At 43.3% G+C, this 26,069-nt stretch overlaps 1 protein-coding gene across 3 annotated transcripts in view; it reads left to right on the top strand.

The window, feature by feature from the left end:
* The window catches only part of CASR (calcium sensing receptor), an 88,875-nt gene extending 62,806 nt beyond the window's left edge, over positions 1-26,069 (top strand). For all 3 annotated transcript variants that reach the window (XM_086882773.1, XM_086882774.1, XM_086882772.1), the window contains 3 exons: positions 16,231-16,461; positions 19,913-20,036; positions 22,870-26,069. In XM_086882773.1, coding sequence (XP_086738899.1) covers positions 16,231-16,461; positions 19,913-20,036; positions 22,870-24,320 — 1,806 coding nt within the window. In that variant the 3' untranslated portion in view covers positions 24,321-26,069. The remainder of the gene's footprint in view (positions 1-16,230; positions 16,462-19,912; positions 20,037-22,869) is intronic.

Genomic DNA, 26,069 nt, shown 5'->3' with positions numbered 1-26,069 from the left:
CTGTCTTTTCTTTGGACTGAGGTCACTCAGTTTCTGCCCATTCATTTGGATTCTTGATGAGCAGGTGCTGGACCTCTCTTTGTGTCTTGCAGTAAAAGCATTGTGATTAAATGGGGAAGACGGGCTTCCAAGGATCTGAGAAGGCAAAGGTGTGTAGTCACAGGGTCATTGCACAGAGCATCTTTGGGGTGACTCCCAGACAATTTGCAGGTTGCTATTACATCGGAGGCTTTGAACTTTGGCATGAGTGAAAAATAAAAGCTCTTCTAGGCCCCAAGGCAAAGCCCAGTGCAAGGGATGAAAAATGTGTTGTGCTAATGACTCTCAGGTTGGAGACCTGCTTGTGTGTGTTATTCTATGGCTAGAAATCTGACTGACCTCAGACTCAGTGAAAACCTGTCATATGCTGTTCCACAAAATAAAAACAAATACAAATTGGCTTCACCTAGCAACATCTAAAGTCTTTTATTACATTTGTGCACCTCCCAGTGAATAGTTCCTTCCTCAGTGCTAGGGATGTGCATTGTGAAGAGGTAAAAATGGATTGGCACCTTCTCCAGCTTTACATTTAGGTGTATCTGCTTGGCTGGAAATTGATTGTGCAAGGCTTTAAAGAAGTAAATAATGCCTTAGATGACACAGACCTTTGAGCCTAATGGCTTATCTAATCAATTTTTGTGACTATTAAACTAGAGGCCTGTCTGAACAATTCAAAACCAGCTGCTTTGTGATATACAGAATTAAACAGTATCAGAAGAGCTATTAGATATGGCTGGTGGGGAGATTAGTCATTTGGGAAGAATCACAAGGAAAACAGAGGAAGCTCTTGAATGTCAGGCAACTGCAAAACCTTGCCTACTCTGCATTACAAGTGAACTGGAGATGTGTTTGTTGTGAAGAGAAGGCAAGAGGTGTGCCTTTGTTGTGGGAGACAGATTTGAGAGGGGCACAACTTGAGCCACACACAGAAATATGAGGGTCAATAGAGCAAACACAGCTGTTTCTCCAGCAGGGAAATAACAGACAATTGCTTATTCATCAGTTTGAAGATAATAACTTGCCATCAGCTGAGAGCATCAACTAAGCAGACAACAGATGGAGTATTATTTAGATGTGTCTTTAGCTAAAAGGAGAAAGACTTAACTGGACTCACCCATAGAAAATGTGCTGGGAAACAATTGCCCTGACAAGGCTGCTAGAAGAAGGGTGAATGAACTGCATGCAGCAAATACAGCAAAGGACTTATGGTTATTAATTACTAAGTAAAGAATGGATGAGATTCTTCTGAATTGGAGTAGTACACACTGCCTGATGACCAAACCCACAGAATTCTTGTCTGCCCCCAAACACGTTGAATTTTTCATAAAAGTCACTTTTAATATAGTCATTTATGCACTGCTTTACAACAAAACCTGTATTTGAAAAGAACTTCTTTATATTTATGAAGCTCATTTATGAAGTACTTCTGTCAGCTGGGGAAAAGTCAGTTTTTCAGCCTGTAGTCAGAATTGTAGGGAAGGCTCCATGAAATGCTCATATAATGTCTCTGTAGCAACTTCAGATAACAATTATCCCTTGAATTACATAGACGTCAGACACCAGTATCTGTTACAAAGACACAGCATGTCTTTGTTGCACAAAAGGATGTAAAATTTCTTCCAGGACTGACCTTTCCTGATACTATTCACAAATGGAGCTGGTGACAAAGGGCACCTTGAGAGCTTCCTAAAGGCACACACAAAGTCAGATGAGGAAACAAGTAGATATATAAAAAATTTCCATTTATCCCAAGGTAGGGTTGAAGCTAACTTCAAAGGCATGATAATCATAGCATAGTTTATTATTCCATTTCTTTCTGGGTAGTAATCTATCTTCACAAATGCTTTACTAACCTGTCAAAGAGTTTTATCCCCAAAGTGAACTTTAATGCACTATGAAGGACTGGTGTTGCTCTATACAGAAGTTAGAAGGAATGAGAACAAATTACTTTTATGGTGACCCTTTTGCCTTGTAGAATTATAAAAGTGATCTTCCAACTGGACTAGAAGCAATCCTTTGCTCTGAAAGGACTTTTGCCAGTGTCTGTAGAAAGAATGACATGAAAGACTGAAGAAATCAAAGCCTTGACATGAGATTTCTTTGTTGGCCAAGGCTTACATTGATAGAGGAATGGAAAATACAGATTTAAGCCAGTAGCCAAGTGGAACACATGCCCAGACACAGTAACTGAATCCCCTGGAACATTAGTTGACCATTTATGCGACCTATGACTGTGCTTGCCCATTCTGAATGTCTGAAGCACTTGCATGAGTTCAGTTAACTCGCTGTGACTATAGGAAAATTTGGGACTCCTTTTTTTTTTCCCCATAGATAGTACTTCTTAATTAGATTATAAATAAGCATCGAACTCAGGTTTCATGAATTACCATGGTTTTGTTAAAAGAAAGGACACCTAGAGTGCAGAATCTGTTGGTTCTCATTCTAACAAAGAGCTTACCCAAGCATTGAAGTAATTCATCCTATAGCTCCAAATAGGAATGAATTTTCAGTCAAAAGCTATGACTTTCTCCTGGCCTAGAGAGCAGCACAGTTCCTCAAAGCAGTATCAGCAGTGCTCTGTGCAGGATGCAGTTTCAGACCTCACTGGGGCTTTGAAGAGACTGATCCATAAGGAGCTGTTTGAAGAAAGAGACAGCAAAGGGCTGTAAAGTGACACATCTACACAATTGTTCTTTGCACAGTTGGGTAGGGATGGCATTAAACACACCCCAGAAAAAAATATTTCAATCAGACTTCGCTTGCGCAAGGCAACACATGTGAATTATGCTACCTGAAAACACTGAGCACTTGAACCTTTAGTTCTACTAGTAGCTTTAATAATAGGACCATTTTTAATGTATTGATTAGTATTAAGCTTAAATTAATAAAGAGTCCTATCTTAAGCTGATAGATGCTTCACCATAACAGTTATTGTGCAGTATGGTGATGTCCCAAGAGCATTTAAGCATCATTTACTCAGTTAGGACTCCTGCCAATAGATCCTTCACCCTTAGTACACAGCAGCCTGGGCTATTGTACCCAATGGATTTCTCCATATTATATTTGCTGCAAGTGAAAACCAAAGCAATTACGGCATTAAGTCTAGACTAAGTGGCTCTGATGTTTTTTTCATGCCATGGCTGTAGGTAAAGAGAGGAGCATACAGCACAGAATGCCATCTAACAGCACTGACAATTAGGTTTCATTGTACCTGTACAATTGCCTTTTGCTATCCAGAGACCATCTCTCTCCACAAAACCTCAGTAGAAACTTAAAACATGTTGAAGTGGAGTCACTTTCCAAATGATCGTGCGGCTTGAAATCCTTTGTATAATTAATTATGTAAATTTATGCCACATTCAGGAAAGTAAGTAATCTTGATCCAGCTAAAGGCTGCTTCATGTCAGATATAAAACCTAGGTATTTCACTTCTGAAGGGCTGTGTTTGACAGCCAAAGATGTGTTTAGCAAGATTTATTTTCCCCAAAGAGATGCTGACTAGTAGACCTTTTTTTTTTAATTAGTATGATCCATGGCAGGCCACGTCTCTTGTCACAGATCACATCTGATTTCCAGTGGGGATTTACTGACCTTTAGTTTCATTGGTCCTTACTTGGACTAGCTTTATTAGATTTAAAAGTCCAGATGAAGCATGCATCATTTTTCTCTATATAATATTTATGCACATTGATCAAATTATTCTTCAGTCTTATCTTGGTAATTTAAACAGAGTGGACTTCTGGTTTTCAACTTTAGTTCTGTACCATGTCCATTCACTCATCCCTCTTTTTGGCATGTATTCAGTATTCCTTCAACAGACTCAGCACAGCCAGACAGTGAAAAAAATCCTACATTTGCATACTCCTATTACTTCCTCATTTGTAGGAGTACAAGGTACCTGAGCCTTCCATGCCACCACATGCAATGGAAAGGTCACATTCAGCTGCCAGTAATACTTTGCAGCAGGTGGTACCCTTTCTGTGCCTGGTGTGAATTCCTTATGCCTGAATTCCACTGTATTAAACATAGAAGTTTGAAAGCAATGTGAGGGGAAATGCTTTTTCTTGAATATTATTTACCTTTCCCTTAATCCATGAATTTTCTGTAAATTTTCCCAGCAGTGCTTTTGTAGCTGCTGCCAGGGTACTGGTGAACATATTGGGAAACAGTGAGTTGTTTACTGAGGCTGGAGGAATTCCCCATGAACTGATGATCTGCCTCTGTTGTTATCTGCTGGGCAATTCTTGATCCATGTTATGTGAAGTATAAATCTCAGTTATTTCACTTTTGAAGGGCTATGTCTTTCAACCCAACTTGAGTTTAAGAAGATCTGTATTCCTCAAATGTTACTAGGTGGCAGGAATTATGTTTTAGTCCTACAGTTTTGTATTAATTGCTCCTCAGCCCTAAACTCCTTTTTTCCATTGTTTTTCCTGTGATTCACATCAGGCTAAGCAGCCTTTGGCTTCAGAGGACCTCCCTCTGCCTTTTATAGTATTGTCTTTTCTTGGCAGCTGTTGCAGCCCACCAGAGGCTGACACTGAGCAGAACTTTGGACACAGTGTTGGGAATTCATTACACTTGCAAGTTGCAAAAAGGTGGATTGGAGTTGCTGTGGAATAGGATTAGATAGCATATTGACTTTGTCATTCAAAGCCAGTGGCATTTTTATGTGTATATCATAAACCTACTGTATTAGTGCTCTCTTTATTGCTCATGGACTGCTGTGATGAACTGTCTGGTTCTGTCAGCCTTTTAGATCCATTTTAAATTGCTCAGGCTGCCCTGTAATCTCTCTTTAAGGACCTTGTACCTCAGTTAATGTCACATTATGGCTCCAAAACCAGTGCCCTTGAGATAAGAATGTCTGTGATTTTTTTTCTGATAGCAAGGGTACTAACACATCATTCATTTAGGTTTCCTGCTCCTCCTCACCTCTCTCTTTGGCATTCCAGCCTCTTTAGCTGTCTGTCACAGCCTTAATGTCATGAGGATCTGGCATACATGACAACTTTGAATTTTAATATGTTCAAGGAACTTCTTATACATTGCCTGGTGATTTTTTTTCTTCTTTGTTCTCTGGGGTTTTTTATGTTATGCTTTCTGTCAATACAACACCTGTGGTTTTCAGTCTTATTTGGATGTTCTGTGTTGGATTAGTGCTTTTAGAGCCCACCATAATAAATACTGCTATTTGAGCTCTATTTGTATGATGAGGATGGCAACATATCATTACTCTCTAATTAATGAGCTTTCATTTTAATGAGCACAGGCAAAATTCTGAACTGATAATGGGTTTATCATGCATGCAGTACAGTCAGTCCTTTTCCTCTAGCTTGTCCATGGATTTTTTCCATTCTGTGGAGTTCAGAGGCCTCCATCATCACTGTCCTTTGCTTGTATATCACCAGAGCAGAGACTAATTCAGAAGCCTCCTTGATTTTATATAGCATTATATCCTGAATCTATGAGTTTTCCACAGACATTATTTTTCATTTTCCTACCATAACTTTTGTCCTGATTTCTAGGAACTGAATTAACGCTCACAGAGGCTCATTAAGGAGGGGAGAGGTGCTGTCACTTCAGTCATTTCTCCCCAGAAGAAATCTACTGCCACCAGTAGATCAGATTAAGTCTGTTTGGGATAGCACTGAACTGGGACTGAGGCTCCTCCAGATGCCCTAACTCCTGAAGCTGCTTGTAGGAAGGATTTTTTTGGACACTAGGCAACTAATACTACACTATCATGCTTTGGGCCATACAGATTTGTTGGGGTACCATCATACAGCTGGATCATAATTTAAAAAAGAAAAAAGGAAGATGTTAGAGGTAAAAAAAAGTATTCTGTCATCTCTTTTCTACTCTAGAGCTAGTCAAATTCACTAATTGCAGTTAATGAAAACATCACTGTCCAAGCCAGCATTTTGACAGACTCAAAATTAATAGTTTCCCCTTTTTTGTCACTAAAAAAAAGTAATTGCAGTTAAAAAAAGAACTGTCACTTGAAGGTCACACTTTGAGTTTAAAAAATATGTTTGTACTGAATTTCATTTTACAGGATTTCACATGTTTCCCTATGTAAATCTTCGGTCACGCTGGGCGAAATCATTAATTTTTACCATAGCATGCCTGTGTGAGGTGCTGTTTGCTATCAGCTGAGCATTACACAGTACAGGCTCAGGACTGGTGTTCTACAGACAACTGCATTTAGAACTGTAGGTGAGCACAGGGCCAGCAGGAGTTGTGGGGACCTTGGGGAAACAAAATGTCCTGTTCCCATCCTTACTGTGTGCTACAACCTCCTAGCTGATGGTTAAATCAGTCTGGAAATGCAGCCATGCAATGCCAAAATGCTGCAAGATCATTTCTTTGGGAACTTCTGTGACTCATCAGACAGGTCTTTCAGAAGCATTTCAGACTCAGGTTTGCAATGGAGTTGAGGCAACTGCAACCACCAGTAAATGCCAAATGGAGTTTTCTGAAATATTGCAGTTGAACCTGACTTGTACAGCCCCTGTTATGAAATCCACTAGGCTTGAGCTTTCGATTTCTGTCTGGACATCCTTGTAAATATTGTACTGTAGTAAATCTGATCCTAAATCAGATTAGTCCCATTTTATATCAAGTCACATTTAGAAATGCTTGCCTTTGACGTTTTTGGTTTAAGTTACTTGCTTCTACTGCTGTAATAGTAGCTATTAGTTTGGTTTTTTGTCACCTTTCATTGTCAAGAGAGCATCAAAGCTTCTGCAGTTTTTAAGCAGCAAAGCAGAGTCTCTTGGTTGCTGGTGAGAACACCACATAAGCTGACGCATCAAGCCCAGTTACAGGCAATAAAACTGGTCCTTGTCTTAGGAAACTCTAGGCTTCACCAGTTTCCAAGCAGACTAAGCACTCACAGCATAAAATGAGGCAAGGGAAGCACCAGGCATCTTCCTCTGAGCAGCAAGTGAGGGTATTTCCAACACAGTCCACATGAGTTCCTTCCTCTCCCAATTTCTGCAAGGTTTTATTGGAGATCCTGCTTCTCTCACACAAAGAAAGGATATAATGTATGCATGGGTCCCCATGTCAGCACCAGTGCTGCCTCAAGGACAGGGCACTGGTCAATGGAAGAGGCAGAGAGAGATCCAGCCCCCATCTGCCTAGGGATCATATCCTTGACAGAGGCAGAAAAGAACCAATTATCAGTTACAATATGACAATCAGCGCATCTTGTCATGTCAGCTGGATGTCCTGTATTTCTCTGGAGACCCTAATAAGGTCAGTTGCCTTTGCAGGCACAGGGGTTTCTGCTTCTTTGAGAATATATCACTTATTTCCCAAAAATCACTATGTGTGTCATAAACAGATAAATAATTCCATGCTTTCATTTTGCTTGAAATGGAAGACTGACTGTCCAAGAGCTATCATCACCACCTATGGACATATCTTATCTTTGTTTAATTTAAATCATCTTTTCTGATCAAATGACTAGAAGCAGCTTTTTCCAGAGGAGACTTGTACTATCAGCACTATCTTTTCAGTATCATTTTTTCTTACTTTCATATCCTAATAGTTTGTTTGCTCTTCCTGCTGCATAAAGCACAGTGTTTTTACTGAGCTGCCTGCAATAATGAACAGGTCTTGAGTGGTTAGCTCATTTTCTTCAATAAAAATTATGAATGGCTTAAATTATGACTTCTAACATATGGCACATTGTTTTTGTCATACACATTTAATTGTGTTATCCAGTGACCTTCCTAGCTTTGCAAGGAAGTCATTCAGTTCTTATCAAAGCATAACAATGAATGTTCTTGAGTTGTTCTCAGGCTTCACACAACTATTCTTGAGTATTGGGTGAATTCTCTTGCTTTCATTCTGTTTTTCAATTCAGTGCAGATCTTCACCAGAGCTGGGATGTCCATCCCATCTTGACAAATTTCACTTGGAGTATTCTCTGCGTACCTCTGGCTGACCATCAATTCCTCTCTCTTTGACACCAGCCCTTCTTCCAGAGTCTCTCTCCTATTGTTCATCTGCCCTGTTACCAACCTGACAGTTTCAATCCTGGAGTACAGCCCAGGCCTCACCCAGTAGCTGCTGACTGGTTTTCATTATTTTGGCATGAAGTGCTCAGTTTCACAACTACACACCAGGCACTTCTTGTGCATGAAACTGGATGTGTGTAACAGGAGGACATCCAAATTTTTTGTGAGGTATTCTCAGTGAGAAACACAACTCTGTTCCTGGGTACCTTTCAGCTTCTCCACCTAAGGTACCCTTATAGTGATAAAAAGTATTAACAGTCACTTCTTCAGAGCAGTATGCCAATAGAAACCAGGGAGCTTAGATGGAATCTGGTCACCAGAGACAGGACCTAAGGTAATGGCCTGCAGCTCAGTCAGGGGAGGTTTAGATTAGATATTAAGAAAAGGTTCTTCACCCAAAGGGTGGTGGTTGGGCACTGGAACAGGCTCCACAGGGCAGTGGTCATAGCACCAAACCTGGCAGAGTTCAAGAACCATTTGAACAATGCTCTCAGGCACATGGTGCAGGGCCAGGAGTTGGACTTGATGATCTTTGTGGATCCCTTTCAACTATGACTCTGCGAATGTAGAAAGTGGTGTGAGGCAATGTCCATCACTGGCTGAAGAATACCATTATCTTCTGGACAGCCTTTAGAAAAAAGTGACAGTAATGGTGTTGGCACATTCTGTCATCTTGGTTTTAAAAACAGCATCAGCACTACATGCTGTCCCTCTTGGTGTACAAAGGGCAACAGGGAAGGAGACAAGTTCAGCTCCTGCTGGTAAGAATGCTTTGGACAGAAGGGTAAAATTCATCTTGCCCTGCCTCAGGCTTCTGAAAACAGGTATTACTGACACAAGGGGCCAGGGCCAGCACCTTCCTGCCTACTCAGTTCCTGTGTGCCAGAACTGGTTGATGCTGTGATGACAGCACTGCCTTTCAGAGACTCCTAGAGTTGGGCCTACATAAAAAAAGGGCAGAACAAGATATTCCAAATTAGAGAATGCAGCAGGAATTAAGGATTTGATACAAAAAGTAAAAACTTGAGTTTTGCTAGTCTGTAAACGAAGATTGATTGACACATAGGTAGTTGAAAGTGAAAAGAAGAAAGAAAAAACACCAAAACATGATTTCTCCAGACAACATTTCTCTCAAAGTATTGTATGAGTGGTTCTTTCAGAACTGGCCTGGGCATATTTCCTTGTGATACTTGACCACTGGCAAAACCCAGGTCCTGCACACCATCACCCCTGGCCTAATGGAATAGCTGATCTCTCAAGTCCTTATGCCTGTTACAGCATTATGAAGCCATCTTCTCCATGCACTTCATGAGAGAGGAGATTGGGCCCTCTGCAATTCAAAGTGAAAGTCAGGACTTGCCATCTTGAGGACAGTTGCCAGGTTTCCATCTTCATTCACACTGAGCCATGATGTGGTGGTGGTGGCTGCTCTTAGCATGAGCACTCTGTCAAACTAAAGAGAAAAACATTTGGTACTTGTCAGCCCTGAGCTGTTTTACAGGCCTGAAGATAGGTAGACAGAAATTAAAACTTAAGCATGGGAAAATGTGTTAATTGTCAAGACAGGATTGCTTGCAGCTGTGTGTTAAGAGGGGTAATTGGTTGTCTTTTATGTTGACAGACACCTATAATGTGCCCAGGTTCTCTTCCATTGCAGGACCATTTGACCTAGGGAGGAAACACATCAGAAAGAAGCCAAGAATATTAAACCTTTGACAGTATATGGAGACTGATTAAGGACCTGTCACAACTGAGACAGAGTAAAGGACAGGTCATACCACACCTGGATAGTGACATTTATTTACATTTATTTAAGAATTAACAAGACTACAACTTTTAACTGCTTGGTGTCTCACACGCTCTTGCTTTCCCCACAGTGTTACATCACCAGTCTCCCCTTCCTGGTAGGGGCATGGTGGAGGTCTGTCAAAGTGGAATTTCTCTGTTTATGCTGTCTAGCTCCTCTAAGTTGCTTTTCTCAAGCATTACTGGCCAAGGTTACTGAGCATCCCCCAATATTTGTCTCCACACATCTCCTTCAGCTCCAGGATCTTGTCCTACTTCCAGTGATTTTCATCCAAGCATGATCTTCACTTTCTTGTTTCTAGCCCTAAGCCCCAGATTTTGGTTGCAATCAGCCTCCCAAGTGGTGGATCTGTCTCCTATCTTGTTACTAATTGGAGTATTTAGGACATGTCACTATTGTTTAGTCCAGCATCTGTCAAAATGTACAACTAGTCTGCGGCTTGTGCTTCAGAGGACAGCTCAAAGTTCAGCTTTGGGCATGCATGCACACACAAAATTCTCTGCTGACAGCATCCAAAATTTAAAATGGATGGTTTTGCCTTCCACCAGCCTCTAGTGACAGAAAGTGAGTGTATATTGCAGATCAAGAAAGGGGGGGAGAAAGGAAATTGACAAGGCAAAACAAAGGTATTAGGTGGTATTTCTTAAAAGTGAGACAGCATCCTTCAAATAACTGAGTTATGTTCAGTGAGTAAAATTGGAAGATTCATAAACTCTGGCAGATTAAATGTAAAAATAAAATAAGGCAGGCCAGAAAAACAAATAAGCAACATCCTGAAATGGGGTAAAAGCTCATAAATCCTATTTTAAACATTAAAGGAGTAGAACTGTCTGTTGAGCCATAGATTATCACTGCAAAAGACAAGGTAGAGTCGTGACAGAAGAAAAGCATGCTCCTCATGGACAAACTTAAGAAGGTTTAGTTATTTATGAGGGACTTTTAGAGGATCTGTCTAATTGAACCGACTATAGAAGAAACTATGGAACACAAGAGTAAAATGAACCTTGATACTTCAGGGCAAGTGAACATTCACCCAAAGGATCTGCCAGAGCTCACAGATGAAGTAGCTGAAGAGTTGGCTGTGGTGTCCATCTCCTCACTTGAAAAATCTTGGGCCCTGAGGCCTAGAAAGCTGACAGATGAGACATCAATTTTTAGAAAGGGTTCTGGAGGAGATCCAAGGAACTAGCAGAGCCTGATTGAGACCATTGTTAGAAACTGGGGTTTAAAACAAATTAAGAAGGAAAACCAGAATATACTGAGGAAGAGTGCTCATGACTTCTCTAAAGAGAAGCCCTACCTCACAAACCTCCTAAAGTGCTTTGAAGGCTTTAGGATGTGTATGGAACTTCTATTCACAGAGTACACTCAGGCTTCTTGAAGGCATCTTCTGGTAGACTGTCAGCAAGTTCAGAACTTACATGTGCATTGGTTGAAAGATAGTCAGCAGAGTATAAAAATAAATTATGAGACCTGACTTAGCACAAATGAAGTTGATCAAGTCTATGGGTGGACTCCTCAGGTCTGTCTGAGTAGTAGTCAGAAAAAGCAAATGCACTTTTAAGGATAGTCCCACTGAAAAAGGGACAGAGAGGTAAACAGAGTGTCCTGGGGCCACTTTCTCAACCCTTTGGTGCATCTCACTTCAGCATCATGTGCTAGCCTCAGAACTGATGAAGACTATCCTGGGAATATTTAGAGAAGGGTCAGTGAAACAGCTTCTGTACAAAATGTAGCAACATCAGATAGGGCTCAGCAGCCTGAGAAAGAGGTGTCTGAAGAGAGGCGATTGTAAAGTCCTGAGGCGTGGAAGAGATGACCAGCAAATGACAGTTCTTTGCCAATATAAGCATGAAGGTCATCAAAAGAGATCCATAGCTGCTCTGTTCCAACAGGGATGAAGAGCTGCTTGTCTCATAAAATGTAGGTCTCTGTGTTGTTAGGAGGATGTGAATGTGAAAAGTTCGCACAGGTGCAGAACAAAAATGTGCAACATCATGGAAGAAAAATCCACCCAAAGGTTATCGGGTACAAAACCTTTGGCCCAGGAAGTCACTGAGCTTCAAAATGGGTGAGAATGTTCAAGGGAAGTATCACAGCCCCTGTGCTCCTGTTGTAGGTATTTGCTGTTGGCCACAGTCCAAAGCAGGTCCTAGGCAGTTGAGCTGCCAGCCTGGTCTAACACAACTGTATTTATGTTGCAGCTTTATGATCCTCCCATAAAAGTGGAAACCACACGACCCAGAATATCTAGCCTGGATAAAGTATGGCATGCTGCACAGCTGGGAATAGGCTTACCAGGAATAATGGGAGGGTGAACTAGAGGGCAGCTTGCAAGTCCTTTCCAATAACAGGTGTTTTAATTAAAAGGCATTGCAATTCAACATGAAGTCTGTGACAGAGAGAAAAAAAAGGAAGGAAAAATTACAGAAAGAAATACCTGAAGACAGCAGCTTGCACAATGCTCTCTCCCCACAGGCTTCCACCAGCTGCTGACAGTGTATCCAAGCTGCAAGGTCAGCACTTCTTTCATAAACTCTTGGTTCCAGGATAAGATGCACCTACCCCTGACACGTGCTATTGGCCTGGCTGAAGCACGGTCTTTTAGGTCTTTGTGGACTGAGTCTTGGTTATGTATGTTCCTACCTTTAGCTACAAAACCTAGTGAGACATTTTTAACTGTAAAGCCTTTAGCTAATCATTGATAGATTGGTGATTATAAAATAGTGCTGTGGTTATTCAGAGTCTACAACTTCTTCTTTCAAAGTTTAGTGCTTATATATTCCTTGTCTGTTTAAACTGTATTTTCACCGTGTAAAGAACAGAACTTGTGCAATACAGAGATATGATCCTGGGACTTTCTTGCTCTCTAAAGAAGGAACATGTTGTGGTAGTTCATTGTAGCTGTCCCTCCGAAATTTAGATTTGAAGAAAAACTCCTGTTTTCTGGAAAGAAGAAAAACCAGGTTTTGTTATTTCTGTTGTTCCTGTTGCCTCTACATTTGGGATTTTAGTCAGGTCATGTGTCTTTCCTGCATGAACTGATACACATTTTGTACCCGCTAGCTACAGTTGTGGAGCTGATGTTGTTATACCGTGCATGGGGAAAGACAACTTTGATTGCAGATCATCACTTTTATATGAATTAGCAGTCAGACAGACATACCAGGTCATACATGAAATAATTTATAACCTGAATTGTCAGGTGTAGTGTGTGTGTGTGCACAAGGGTAAGGTCCTGTCAAACTAATCCTACAAAGCCCCACTAAAAGCCAGGGGTATGTATTACTTTTAAGGAACCTAATAACAGGAAGGAAGGCAGTGGAACAGACTAATTGATATGAACTTCATTAAATTAAACAAACAAAAAATTGCCTTCAGGGAATCCAGAAGTTTCTCCACCATTTGTCTTGCTGATCCTAAGACCAGTGAGCCTCCTGCTGCTGCAGCTGACCAGGAGAAGCATGACTTGAACTGAAGAATCTTCAGTATGGCTTTTGCAAGATTGTCTCCTAGTGTGTGTAACAACTGCAGTCAAAACAAGGGCAAGGTGTCCTGTCTATACAGGTAATAGTCAAACCAGCAGAGATAGTCAGGATATCCTGTTGTCATTCAGAAGGATGCAGTAGTGCATCCATTATGCAGCTTCATAAGAGTGTCATAGAGTTGGAGTGAAGAGAAACAAGGCATTAGCATAATAATCACCTGATCTGGACATCAAAGCTGCAGCTGTTACCCTGTGGTAGGTGCCAGAGCCTGCAGAGGAATGTGAGCTGCCCTGCTGAGCACCTGCACTGCTGACGGAAAAAGTTTCTGGTAACAACCAGACCAAGACTGAAGCCCCTGTGTAGATGAGGCCAAAGTGAGGTGAGGGAGTACATCACATCACTGTGGATCTGCAGACCCTGTCACCTGCTCTGACCTCAGAGCTGCTTCTGGTCTGTTCTCACTGTCCCCTGATGGAGCTGAGCAGGTAGCATCTTCCTGGGTACCCCTGGGCAATGAGGGCAATGAGAGGGGAGCAGTCTCCTATTTCCTTACCCACAGCAGGCAATGCCCCAGCTCTCCACAGCAGAGTGCCAGCACAGAGCACCTTCTTTTGCTGCATCCATCAGAGGGTGAGATCTTCCAGGGACACATCCTGGTTCTTTGGTGAGATCATTCCAGCTCCACACCTTATGAATGAGCTGGTCTCCAGAGGAGGGGCAACAGGGATGAGAAAGACAGAAAAAATCCTGCCTTCTCTGTCTCACCCGTTATTGAAAGACTGAATATTGTAGCAATATTTTGATACTCTTCCATCAACATCACACAAGCTGAAAAGGTATTGTTGGCCACATCTTTTGTAATACTATAATGATTTTTCCAGACTCTCTCAGGCTGGCATTTAAACAGGCAGTGGGAGGAGGGTATCTGTGGCTCTGGGGATTTTAGCTTGAGATAGGAAGATCCCAAAAGGAAACAGCGAAAAATGAGACAATTTAGCAAAACTGACAGGAATTAATGAAGTGATTCTGTTCCCCTGTCCCTGTGTTTCCAGGTGAAAAAGATTCATCAAAGCAATATTGTCTGTTCTGTCTGTGGGGTGAAGAGGGTTCTGCCTGCCCAGACAAATTGATTTAGTTTTGGTTTCTCTTACATTTTGCCATCCAAAATTGTATGTTTGGGCACTCACAGGTGAGAGAGAGATGGGGAGAGAAACTGGGCTTACAAGCTGTCACAGGCAGTAGAACCACAGTAGCAACTATGCTGCTGGGGTCTAGGGGCAGCTGACAGCCAGGTGCCCTCAGAGTCACCTCATCTTTCCATACATGAGCTTGGAGAGAAATCTGGTAAGTGCATAAATCAGCAATTATTTTTTGAACAGAAATAGGATGTGGATGAATTCTATCACAGTTGCCAGTACAGGCTTTCTTGCATGCTGAAGTTTCTTGGGTCTACTTGTCAAACTATCTAGATCATGAATTTTACAACTACAGTTGTCCTTGGGGTTAGGGACATGCAACATACTGGCTGTGAGCCGGCTGAACATGAGCCAGCAGTGTCCAGGTGGCCAAGAAGGCAAATGGCACCTGGCCTGTGTCAGCAATGGTGTGGCCAGCAGGACCAGGACAGGGATTGTCCCCCTGTATAGAGCACTGCTGAGCCACACCTCAAGTGCTGTGTCCAGTTCTGGGCCCTTCACTGCAAGAAAGACATTGAGGTGCTGGAGCACATCCAGAGAAGGGCAGAAGAGCAGGTGAAGGGTCTGGAAAACAAGTCTGATGATGAGTGGCTGAGGGAAGGAGGAGCCTGTTCAGCTGAAGAAAAGGAGGCTTAGAGGGACCTTATCACTCTCTATAACTCCCTAAAAGGAGGTTGTGGCAAGGAGGTTGGTCTTTTCTCACGGTTAACAAGTGACATGATGAGAGGAAGTGGCCTTAAGTTACAGTATAGAAGGCTTAAATCGAATAATAGGAAAAATTTCTTCACGGAAAGGGTGGTCAGGCGTTGGAATAGGCTGTCAAGGAAAGTGGTGAAATCATCATTCCTGGAAGTGTTTTGACAACATGTGGAGATGGCACCTGGGGACATGGTTTGGTGGTGAATAGAGCAGTGCTGGTTGGATTGTTGGACTTGATTATTTCAGAGGTATTTTTCAGCCTTAATGATTTTATGATTCTGTATGACACTTTTAAGGTGTGAGGTGAAAATTACAGGGAAGAACTCCTGGGAACAGGCAGAATGTGATTACTTTCAACTATGCAATCATGAGACAGAAGCCAAAAAAAGTGGTAAGAATTCTCCAGGTCTGCCATATGGAAGATGAACTTGATTTTATGGGGTTTTCTTACTGAAATGAAGTGCATTGGGCTTGGCTTTTTTCAGTCCAGAGTCAAGTCTGAGTTGTTTCTCAAGCACTCCTGTTTCTGAGTGATTGATCATTCAGAGACTAGAGATACCAACTGAGAGCATTCATGCGGTGGTTGCAGGAGCAGGGTGAGAGCCATGCATGGGTGACTGAAACACATGAGAGGCTTCTGCCACTTCTCTGGCCCTAACACAGAGCTGTGGGCTTGTAGAGGTGACTCAGAGGACCAAAGAGGAATGCTAAATGGATGATGGGGTAGCATCAGTGTTACAGATGGGTTGCCAGCCACCCAGAGGACCATGATACCTTGTGTTGTCTACAAGGTTTGTACACGTACTGTGTGTTCATGTGACAGAAAACCTCCTACTGCTGTGATTAAGAGATTTGAAGAGATTAAGGTTTGTAGCAAACTGATTCTTCCCAGTTCTGTCCCCATAGCAGATGTGTGCTGTGATAGGGTTGTAAAACACAGGCATTCATAGTGTCTCTCTGTCTCTCTCTAGGTTCTCAAGCATCTGCGACACTTAAACTTCACCAATAACATGGGGGAGCAAGTGGATTTTGATGAGTTTGGGGACCTGGTAGGAAATTACTCAATAATCAATTGGCATCTCTCTCCGGAGGATGGCTCAGTCGTCTTTGAAGAGGTTGGGCACTACAACGTTTATGCCAAGAAAGGGGAGAGGCTTTTTATCAATGAAAACAAGATCCTGTGGGGTGGATTCTCTAAGGAGGTAAGTGCTTAAATCCTCACAGCAATGTTTTCCAGATCCGCAAGCTGAAATTTGAGCTAGCCCTGCACACTCCTCATATTATGGCTCCATGTTTAATTAAAGGATCCATTCACCTTACTGTATACACAGTCTCCAACCATAGTCTTTCATGTCCTTCTTATACACTGAAATAACAGACAATGTCTCCTCCTCTTCTGTACATTTTTTGACCCTAGGTATTAATGTTTTAAATTAATTAATTTGGTCTTTTTTTCTTGACCCAAGCAGATAGGGTAGAATTTTATAGCAGTGTTTCAAAAGGAATGAGAAATTCATTACCCAAGTCTGGTTGGTGACTAAATCAATATTTTGTGAGCTCAGTAGTTTCACTGCTGAAAAGAGCCATCTCTTTCACTCCCATTATCTCTGTATCAAGAAGTGTCTCTTCTTGCTCTTAGTTACATTTACAACTCTTTCTGCTGGTTTCACCCACCAAGTCCTGGACCCTTCCTCACACCCTTGCCTTGCAAACCAGCAGAACACGCCCTGTCAACCTGCTTGGGTTAACTTGGACATGGTGCTCAAATAGTGGAAGATGTCAGCACCTGATACCTTTTTTTTGTATTCTCCTTGAGTATGCTTATGCAGCCTCAGAAGTAGTGATCTCAAGATGTATCAATTCACTTCAGTCAGGCCTAAGTCCTTCTCCACTGTCTTGCATATGTTAAACATTTTCAGCATAATTATGGTCACAGGCAGCCAGGCTGTGTCTGACCCACATGATGGAAATATGGTGCAGACATCTCCAGACCAGAACCAGATGAACTGCTGTCATAGCTGGCAGCAGCCAGCTAGGCAGGAACTCTGACTCCCAGAGGGAATACTGAGTGGGCATATGGTTTATGGTCTGGGAATTGTCACAGGGAGTAGAATATTAGCTCAGAAATGTCACTTCCAGGCCCTGCTGTGATGTTTCAATGTGTTAAACCAGCACCTGATTAATGAACAAGGCAATTCTTTTCCAGCTGATTAGTCACATTGACTGGCAGATCAGGTAATGCTTCTGCCTTAGCTACTTGCCCAAAACAGCTACAGCATGAGTTCAGCCTTTCCTTTACTCCAGCTTCATTTCTGGTTCAAGTCCAGAGCACTCTGAAGAAAGCATGAATTGAACAGAGCATACTACCACAGATATACTGAGCTCAGAGCTTTTCTAAGCCCAGCTGGAGTCTCTAAGCACAAACTACCAGTGAAATTTAAACAAATGATACCATAATCCCTCCTTCTGTTTGTTGCAAATGCATCTTGCACTTTTTCCGGCAGTTAGGACTTACTGTTTTTTACTTAAATTGAGTAATTGAGTTCTCTTGGTCTAAATTTCTCCAGCAGTGCAATATTTAACTTTATTCTTTGTCCTAACTGTTAAAAATGTGACAGGATATTTCTGAGTATAATGCCAGGGCATGTAAGTTTTGTGCAGTCAAGGGCTTTGCAATCTCTGTCTGCTGCAGCCTTTTTTTTTCAATTTATAGACTATAATTTCTTTCAGATAGAAGTCTCTGTTCAAATAGAGTAGCCAGCACTTCACTCACTGTGTCTCTTGTCATCCCCAACAAAAGTTTAAATGTAGGTAATTTTAACATTCAGGAACTTCAGCATTGGGCAGACTTGCAAAAGAATGACTTAAAGAGTAGGTAAGATAGATAGGTTCATTTTGGTAGAATTTGATGAAATTCCCCATAGAATACTTAAGAATTCAGCCAAGGCAATCACAAAAGTACTAGCAATTCATCTTTGAGGAATGTGGAGGATGCATGATGTCTCAAAGGATCAGAGAGAAATCGCAATACCTGTTTTTAAAGCAGTTATAGGAGAAACAAGGGAATTACACACAAGGAGCTGAGCTTCAGTAACCTAAAAGACTTGATAAAAAAAAAAATTAAACCATTTATAAACACTTGGAGGATAATAAACTGATAAGAACAAGCCAACATGTATTTGTCAAGATAAAATCATGCCAAACCAATTTAATTTTCTTCCTTGGAAACTGAATCAACTTAGTAGATAATGTGGAAGCAGGGTGTGACTTCAGCCAGGCCTTTGATTCAGCTCTGTTCAAAATCACTGATGGCAGCCTAGGGAAAGACAGCCTAGACTGATGAGGTCCTCTTGATGGATACACTGCCTGCTCAAAGACTGTCCCAAGGAATAGGAGCACTGTGTTTGTAGCAATAGGCACTAAAAGCAAGGAGTGCTTCAAGCCAGGAGCTGCAGGGATTTGCCCTGTGTGTGTGTCTGTCCCATCAATGATGTAATCTTGATGAACGGCTTGGGAACAGCATTCCCAAACTGTGCTGCAGCTGCACCTCAGAGTGACAGGCAACAGAGACTGTCCTCACCTGAGCCCCAGAGTGGTCATCTCTGTATGGCAATTGTCATTAGTGAGAGCTTTGCTTCCCCTGTGGGTAAGGTTGATGCCTGCACATAGGCAACTTCCAAACCATAGCTAGGACTCATTGCATAAGTGCATCACCACAGGAGGCTCCTGGAGATCAGCAGGTTGGCAGCACTTGGGTAAACTAGCATCAAACTTCTGAAAAAGGTGAATGGGGGCTTCCAAAAATAACAGCCATTAACTATGTATGGATCATGGTACTTCGGTTGCAGTGGAAATTGTAGGTTTAACTCTCCTGAGCTGAGAAAGCCATGTTCTGTGTCAACTCTCTTTCCTTAATTTACTTGGGAAAAGATGAGCTCAACCTCGGGTCATGACTCTGTGTGACAAAGGCCCTTCCATTTATCATGCTGAAGTCTTTGTGTCAGTGTTCTTCAGGCATGTGGTGAGCGTGCCCATGCAACCACTTGCTGGCAGGACACGACAGTGGGCTGAGGCACAGCATAAATGCACAGCCAGCAGGTGACATCATTTACAGCAGCAGAGGTCTTGGAAACCTTTAGATCTGTAAAGTGATACTGATTTGAATCTTTAGATGTTCAGTGTTCTTAAAGAAGTGAGTTTCAGAAAACCATTTTAATTCCCATAAATTATTAGCAGACAATATGCAATATATTAGATTGGGGATCAGATGTCAGGGCCCATCATCTCCTAGGCTGACTCAAATTCCTGCCAGTAGAGATTGATTGTCTTTTCTTTCTAACCATCTAATGACTGTTTTGAGGTACGTGTATCATGGTGACATTACAGTTTGCAATACACATAACACAATAGACATTACAAAGACCTGCTGATCTTCCTTACTATCCCTTGATGTGTTCCTTAAAAGAAATCTCACTGCAGTGGGTTGGGGAAGGACTGTTGTGCAAAATGTGTCTATTTTGTGGGAGGAAGAGGTGAGCATTTGAGGCTCTTCATCCAGCACACCAACCAAGCAATAATACCCTTGGAGGAAGCCAAGGTCTTGCCATAGTAAGGCATTGGCACCATTAACCTGCTCGGGCTCTTTTCTTGCAGGTGCCTTTCTCCAACTGCAGCAGGGACTGCCTGCCAGGCACAAGGAAGGGCATCATTGAGGGGGAGCCCACCTGCTGCTTCGAGTGCGTGGACTGCCCCGACGGGGAGTACAGTGACGAGACAGGTAATGCCCACAGAGCTGCTCCGGGCCTTGTCCAGTTACGCTGAAATTGCAGCTGTGCTGAAGTCGCTTCTCTGCAGTGCTGGACTGGTGCCTGCCTTGCCAGGAGGCTTCACAGAAAGTCTGAGAGACTTCTGGAAGGCTTACAGGAGTTGAGTCCTGTGGTCCTCAGGTCCTGTCTGCTGCTAAGCCTGCCTGTCCCTTCTGCTCCGCATTAGGAAAACTAAGGCAGAGAACCTGAAAAACAACTTGTGTATAGAAAGCCTCTCAGGCAGCCACAAGCAAACTCCATTGCACTGTAGCAGTAGATTTTCTTCCTCCAAAAACCTGGAGGAGGAAGAGAGTCTCCATCCTAAATTCTGTAGTTATCTGTCTGCCTCCATCTTTTCCTCAAATGGTCAGCCTTTTATTTCATTCTGTACAAATAAAATCCATTACATCCCAGATTTCACAAGCAGAGAGAAATATTTCCCTTTATGGACTCAACAGCTAAAGGTTCTGTTGATCACTGGCACTGCAATAGATCAGAATCTGTGGATCCTACCAAGCAACCATGGACATGTTTTTTGTTTGTTTCATTCGGAGCTTGGATCAAGTCACTCAGGTTCTGGAGGAGACAGAAGAAGTAAACTCAGGTTTAGAAATGGTTGAAAAATTCTGAATTTCCAACACCACTTGTGCCTTGTTGGCACTTGTTACCACTTCTCTCAGTATTGGACATCCCCAGGGTAACAAAGGCAAGTAAATTCTTTCAGGATATCAGTCCTCTCCACACTGTAAGGCCACACTCTGGACCTCCTCACACCTTCTCCAGTGAATACTGCAGACCTTGCCAGAGATGAACAATTCAGCAAACTGTTTGCAAAACTGAACAAGTGTTCTTTGGGAGAATCTAATTTGTGTCCTATGAGACAGGAATATTTTTTTAGCATGACCATATATAGTACTACAGGATGCTTGGGAGCAGCATTTTCAGATTGAGTAGAAGCAGTTCTGATCATGTGTAATCGGGGTCTTCTGGTGTTTTTCACATAATTTTGGGAGCTAGCTCTGGTGTGAAGGTGAAATTTATGGGACTGAGGTGGCAACTGTCTTCTGACTCTACAGTTTCCTGCTGCAATTTCAGCTGACAGTAATAGTCTTTATTTCCTGTGCTTGCCAGTTTTATAGGCATAGAGAGCAGTTTTACAACCAGTTTCGTCCAGCTGAATTCCATGCTACCGGAGGAAACAATCTGTCCTTTCCCAGTTGTTTGTTCCCACATTTGTTGTTGGTACTTGTATGACCATGGAGTGAGTTAGATCAGGTCTTTGGTCTTCCTGAAAACAAGCTTTTGGGAGGCTATGTTTCCAACTAGAATGAGAAGCTGCATGCCCTCTAGTGTTAACACAAAGGAGGGGGAAAGAATGAGCAGCCTTGCAGGATGAGGGAGACCTGGTTTACTCCTTTCAGTGGCAGCACGGTCTCTAAGCCACCACAAGACAGCAGTGAAAGTGTTTCTTTAGTGCTAAATAGCTGCTCCTGTCTCTGACAGAGGCTGCTGGATTCCCTGCTACATGAAATTAACTTTGCTTTGTCTGCAGCTTGCAGTTTGTAATGAGCTTCCAGGTAAAAGGCACAAGAAAAATAAGAACTATTGGCTGAATGGATGTAAATTAAATGACCTGGTGATGACAGCTTCTGACTGAGCTTTCGCATCTAGTGTCAGATGTTCAAATAAACACCTTAGGTGAGGCAAAAAGTTCTTAGGAAAGCAGTGTCATATCAAGTCATGGGTGGTCCCTCCAACCACACATCAAGAACAAGAGAGCTTGAAAACCTTTGGTCTCGTTAGCTGGACATTCCTGACTTTCTCATTAGCATCAATCTCTGCTCTGGAAGCTATGGTCAGTCTGTGTCTGTGCTCAGGTGCAAAACTCAGAGGGTGCTTGCTGTTAAAGGAGTTTGTGTACTCACTGCAGCCCCTTCCTATCCTGCTGGGGTCCCAAAAGCAGAGATGAGACCTCCAACTCTCAACCCCCTTCTGCTGCCACCAAAAGAGTCATGACCCTCCCTGCTAGAACACAAGACCCATTTTAGTCAAAGAAGAACAGAAGCAGCAGGTCCTTGCTTTTTGATCATGCAAGCCATTGGCATGACCCTGCCATCACAGCAGGCACAACTATTTTCATGAAGGAGATGGAGGCACCAATTTTCCTTTTGCAAGTATTAGTGGGACATTTGCTAGGTGTAGGAAGAGTGATACCATTAAGACACATCTTTCCCTGGCATTCCAGCATGAAATGAGAATGTGCTGGGAGTCAAGGGCATTGCCTGCCTCCAGGGAAGAGCAATTTAAACACTAAGACTTGCCTCCATGGAATATGAAATAGGCTCTCAAAGCATTTAAGGAGACAAGCACGTTTTTAATTTTCTCTGTAATAGAAAAAGGCAGGATATTCAAATGATGATAAAAATGTGAGAGCTATGAAGACAGACAGAAGTAGAAGATAAAAGTGAAGGAACAAAAGAGAGAAAAACAGACCCTGTGTAAGGGCTGATAGCAATCAAAGTTTGCAAAGTTTTGCCAAGAAATGGATTACAAAAAACATGAGTGGAGAGGCAGGACTTCTTCTAAGCCAGAACCAAGTGTGCTTTGTGTTTTGCTATATAGCCCATGGGAGGTTGGTTGTTTCAGTGTAACAAACTCCAAGACATCCATATATGACTCTGGGGATCTGCACACAGGAACAGAACACTCCGTTTCCGGTCCGGTGTGTAGCTGCCATATGTGTCATCCTATACTTCAGCCTCTCATTCTGACAAACCTTCCCTCTCCTTATCAACTCTCTTTCAGATGCAAGTGCCTGTGACAAGTGCCCTGAGGATTATTGGTCCAACGAGAACCACACGTCCTGCATCCCAAAGCAGATAGAGTTTCTGGCCTGGACTGAGCCCTTTGGGATTGCTCTGACTCTCTTTGCTGTGCTCGGAATTTTCCTGACTTCTTTTGTTCTGGGAGTCTTCACTAAATTTCGCAATACGCCCATCGTCAAGGCCACGAATCGGGAGCTATCCTACCTCCTCCTCTTCTCTTTGCTGTGCTGCTTCTCCAGTTCATTGTTCTTCATTGGTGAGCCCCAGAATTGGACTTGCCGTCTGCGGCAGCCAGCTTTTGGCATCAGCTTTGTCCTCTGCATCTCCTGCATCCTGGTGAAAACCAACCGTGTCCTTCTTGTCTTCGAGGCAAAGATCCCCACGAGTCTCCACCGAAAGTGGTGGGGCCTCAACCTTCAGTTTCTCCTGGTCTTCTTGTGCACGTTTGTGCAGATTGTCATCTGTGTGATTTGGCTCTACACGGCCCCACCGTCCAGCTACCGAAATCATGAACTGGAGGATGAGATCATCTTCATCACCTGCCATGAAGGCTCCCTGATGGCCCTCGGCTTCCTCATTGGCTACACCTGCCTACTGGCAGCCATCTGTTTCTTCTTCGCCTTCAAGTCTCGAAAGCTGCCTGAGAATTTTAACGAGGCCAAGTTCATCACCTTCAGCATGCTGATATTCTTCATCGTTTGGATCTCCTTCATCCCTGCTTACGCCAGCACATACGGCAAGTTTGTGTCTGCTGTGGAGGTGATTGCAATACTGGCTGCCAGCTTTGGACTTCTGGCCTGCATCTTCTTCAACAAAGTCTACATCATCCTCTTCAAGCCCTCCCGCAACACAATCGAGGAGGTGCGCTGCAGCACAGCTGCCCACGCTTTCAAAGTGGCTGCCAGGGCCACGCTGAGACGGAGCAACGTGTCCCGCAAGCGTTCCAACAGCCTGGGGGGCTCCACCGGCTCCACCCCTTCCTCCTCCATCAGCAGCAAGAGCAACCACGAGGACCCTTTTCCTCTACCAGCCTGCGCCGAGCGGCAGCGCCAGCAGCAGCGCGGGTGCAAGCAAAAAGTCAGCTTTGGGAGTGGAACGGTGACCCTGTCGCTGAGCTTCGAGGAGCCACAGAAGAACGCCATGGCCAACAGGAACGCCAAGCGCCGGAACTCGCTGGAGGCCCAGAACAGCGACGACAGCCTGATGCGGCACCGGGCCCTGCTTCCCCTGCAGATCAATGAGCCCCTAGGGGCTGAGCCCGGCTTCCAGGCAGCTTCCAGCCCAGAGACCAGCTCGCAGGAGTCAGTGGTGGGAGACAACAAAGAAGAGGTACCAAGCCCTGAGGCAGAGCCTTCCCTGCCATCGGTTAACTCCCGAAATTTTATAGGCACTGGAGGTGGCTCTGTCACAGAGAACACGGTACATTCCTAACAAAAGAAGATTGTGAAAAGTACACCAGCCCCCAAGAGGAACTTGCTCACCTCTTGCTTCTGAAGGGGAAAGGCAACAAAGACACACCGCTGTGACACAGCCCCACCACACCTTTAATGTTAGCGCCGGCAGGGTAACACATGTGCCTCCAGAGGAAGGACTGTGTCTGGGGAGCCTTGGATTGAATTTGCATTTGCTTTATTGAAACCAGGACATCTCAGAAGGACAAGTGAAGATCGCCTCTGGTGGGGCTTAAGCAGAAGTCTGCACGCTGCCTTGCCTCCATAAGCTTTTCCTGCCAGACTGCAACTCAGCTGACTATGGGAGGCACTAGGCAATTCCACTATACCCTGCTTTTACATTTATGTATAATATTCCTCTTTCCCACTATGTATAATATTCCCTCTTTATCCAGTATATGTGATCTGTAACCATGTGCATCAGGACTCTCAGCTCTACAAAAGCAAGGTACACGGTTTCACTTCAGGAAAGCACAGTCATGGGGAAAATAAAAAAGCCCCCAACATCCTGCATGCTGTGTACAGCAAAGGGTGTGAACATGTAAAGTATTTAATGTGACAGAGCGCCCTGCTATTTATATTTAGTAATGTCCCAGTCTCTCCTTTCTGCCCAGCAGGAAATACTGGACAATATTCTCCGTAGACTCCATTGCACTAGACCAAGCTACTTAGGTTCCTACTGGTTTCCTCCAGCTGGAATAGTTTTACCTCCAGCCTGCCTGCTTTGGTGGAGGGAGAGAACAGCTTGTAAATCCCTCCCGGAGAACGCTGCAAAAGCACAATGAGATGTATCCGTGATTGATTATGTCACTAGTAGTTGTATGCTTAACCAAGTGTTGCTGCTGTACTATCCCCACAAGGCATACATGGCTAACCCTTTCACACCATAGTCAGTGTTGTGCTTTGCCATATTAATCTGCCTCACACCTACACGGAGCATTGCGCCAGTCCTGGTGGGCCTGACACAGCAGATGAAACGAGGAGAAATGGAGGAGTTAGGGATGGAGGAGGAACCCCCAGCTGTGGTAACAGGATCACTGGAGCAGGTGAATATCTGAAGTGTGCGTACTGGTAGGTGACTGGGTGAGAAGGACATTCAGGCCTGGGTTCTTGGGCACACATAGAGACAAATGGATAAACTGGATAAAGTTTTGCTCCTAAAGGCCACCTAGGTTATTTCCCATTTTGAAGAGAGGGCACCTAGCACAAGAATGGTGGACTGGACCTAAAGAAAAACAGTAAGGACTTCAGCAGAGAGCATAGCAGAACTTGATTACTTTTGTCACACTCTTCTTAAAGCAGACATAAGTGCTCCTGGTTTCTTTAGGCATGACTGGTTCTTTTTGATTCATGATGGAAAAGTTGAAGAGAGTCATTATCAGAGAGATTTGTTGCAGCCTGATGAGAGAAAAAACACACCTGGACAGCCTGGTGGGAGGGGCTAGGGTTACATTGCAGAATTTAATTCCCTCTTCCCAGATTCCCCATGGAAGAATGAGCATCTGTCAGGAAGATGTCAGTACCCTCCCTCATGAAGCATGAAGGTAGTCTAGACCTCTTATAGAAAGATAGATGGGCCTGCAGCTCAGTGTGGGCAGAGACAAAAGGACTGTGTTTGAATGCATTGGGGAAAACACCCAATAACAATTCTCTTGTTACTGTTTTTGCTTGGTTGTTCTTCTGCCAGGGCAGGCAAATAAAACTTACAGGTGACATTACTGCATAAAAA

The sequence above is a fragment of the Cyanistes caeruleus genome, chromosome 3 (assembly GCF_971803275.1).
Source record: "Cyanistes caeruleus chromosome 3, bCyaCae1.hap1.1, whole genome shotgun sequence".
In the NCBI taxonomy this organism is placed as follows: Eukaryota; Metazoa; Chordata; class Aves; order Passeriformes; family Paridae; genus Cyanistes; species Cyanistes caeruleus.
Note: the sequence above shows the minus strand (reverse complement) of the source record. Positions and strands in the feature narration are given on the sequence as shown.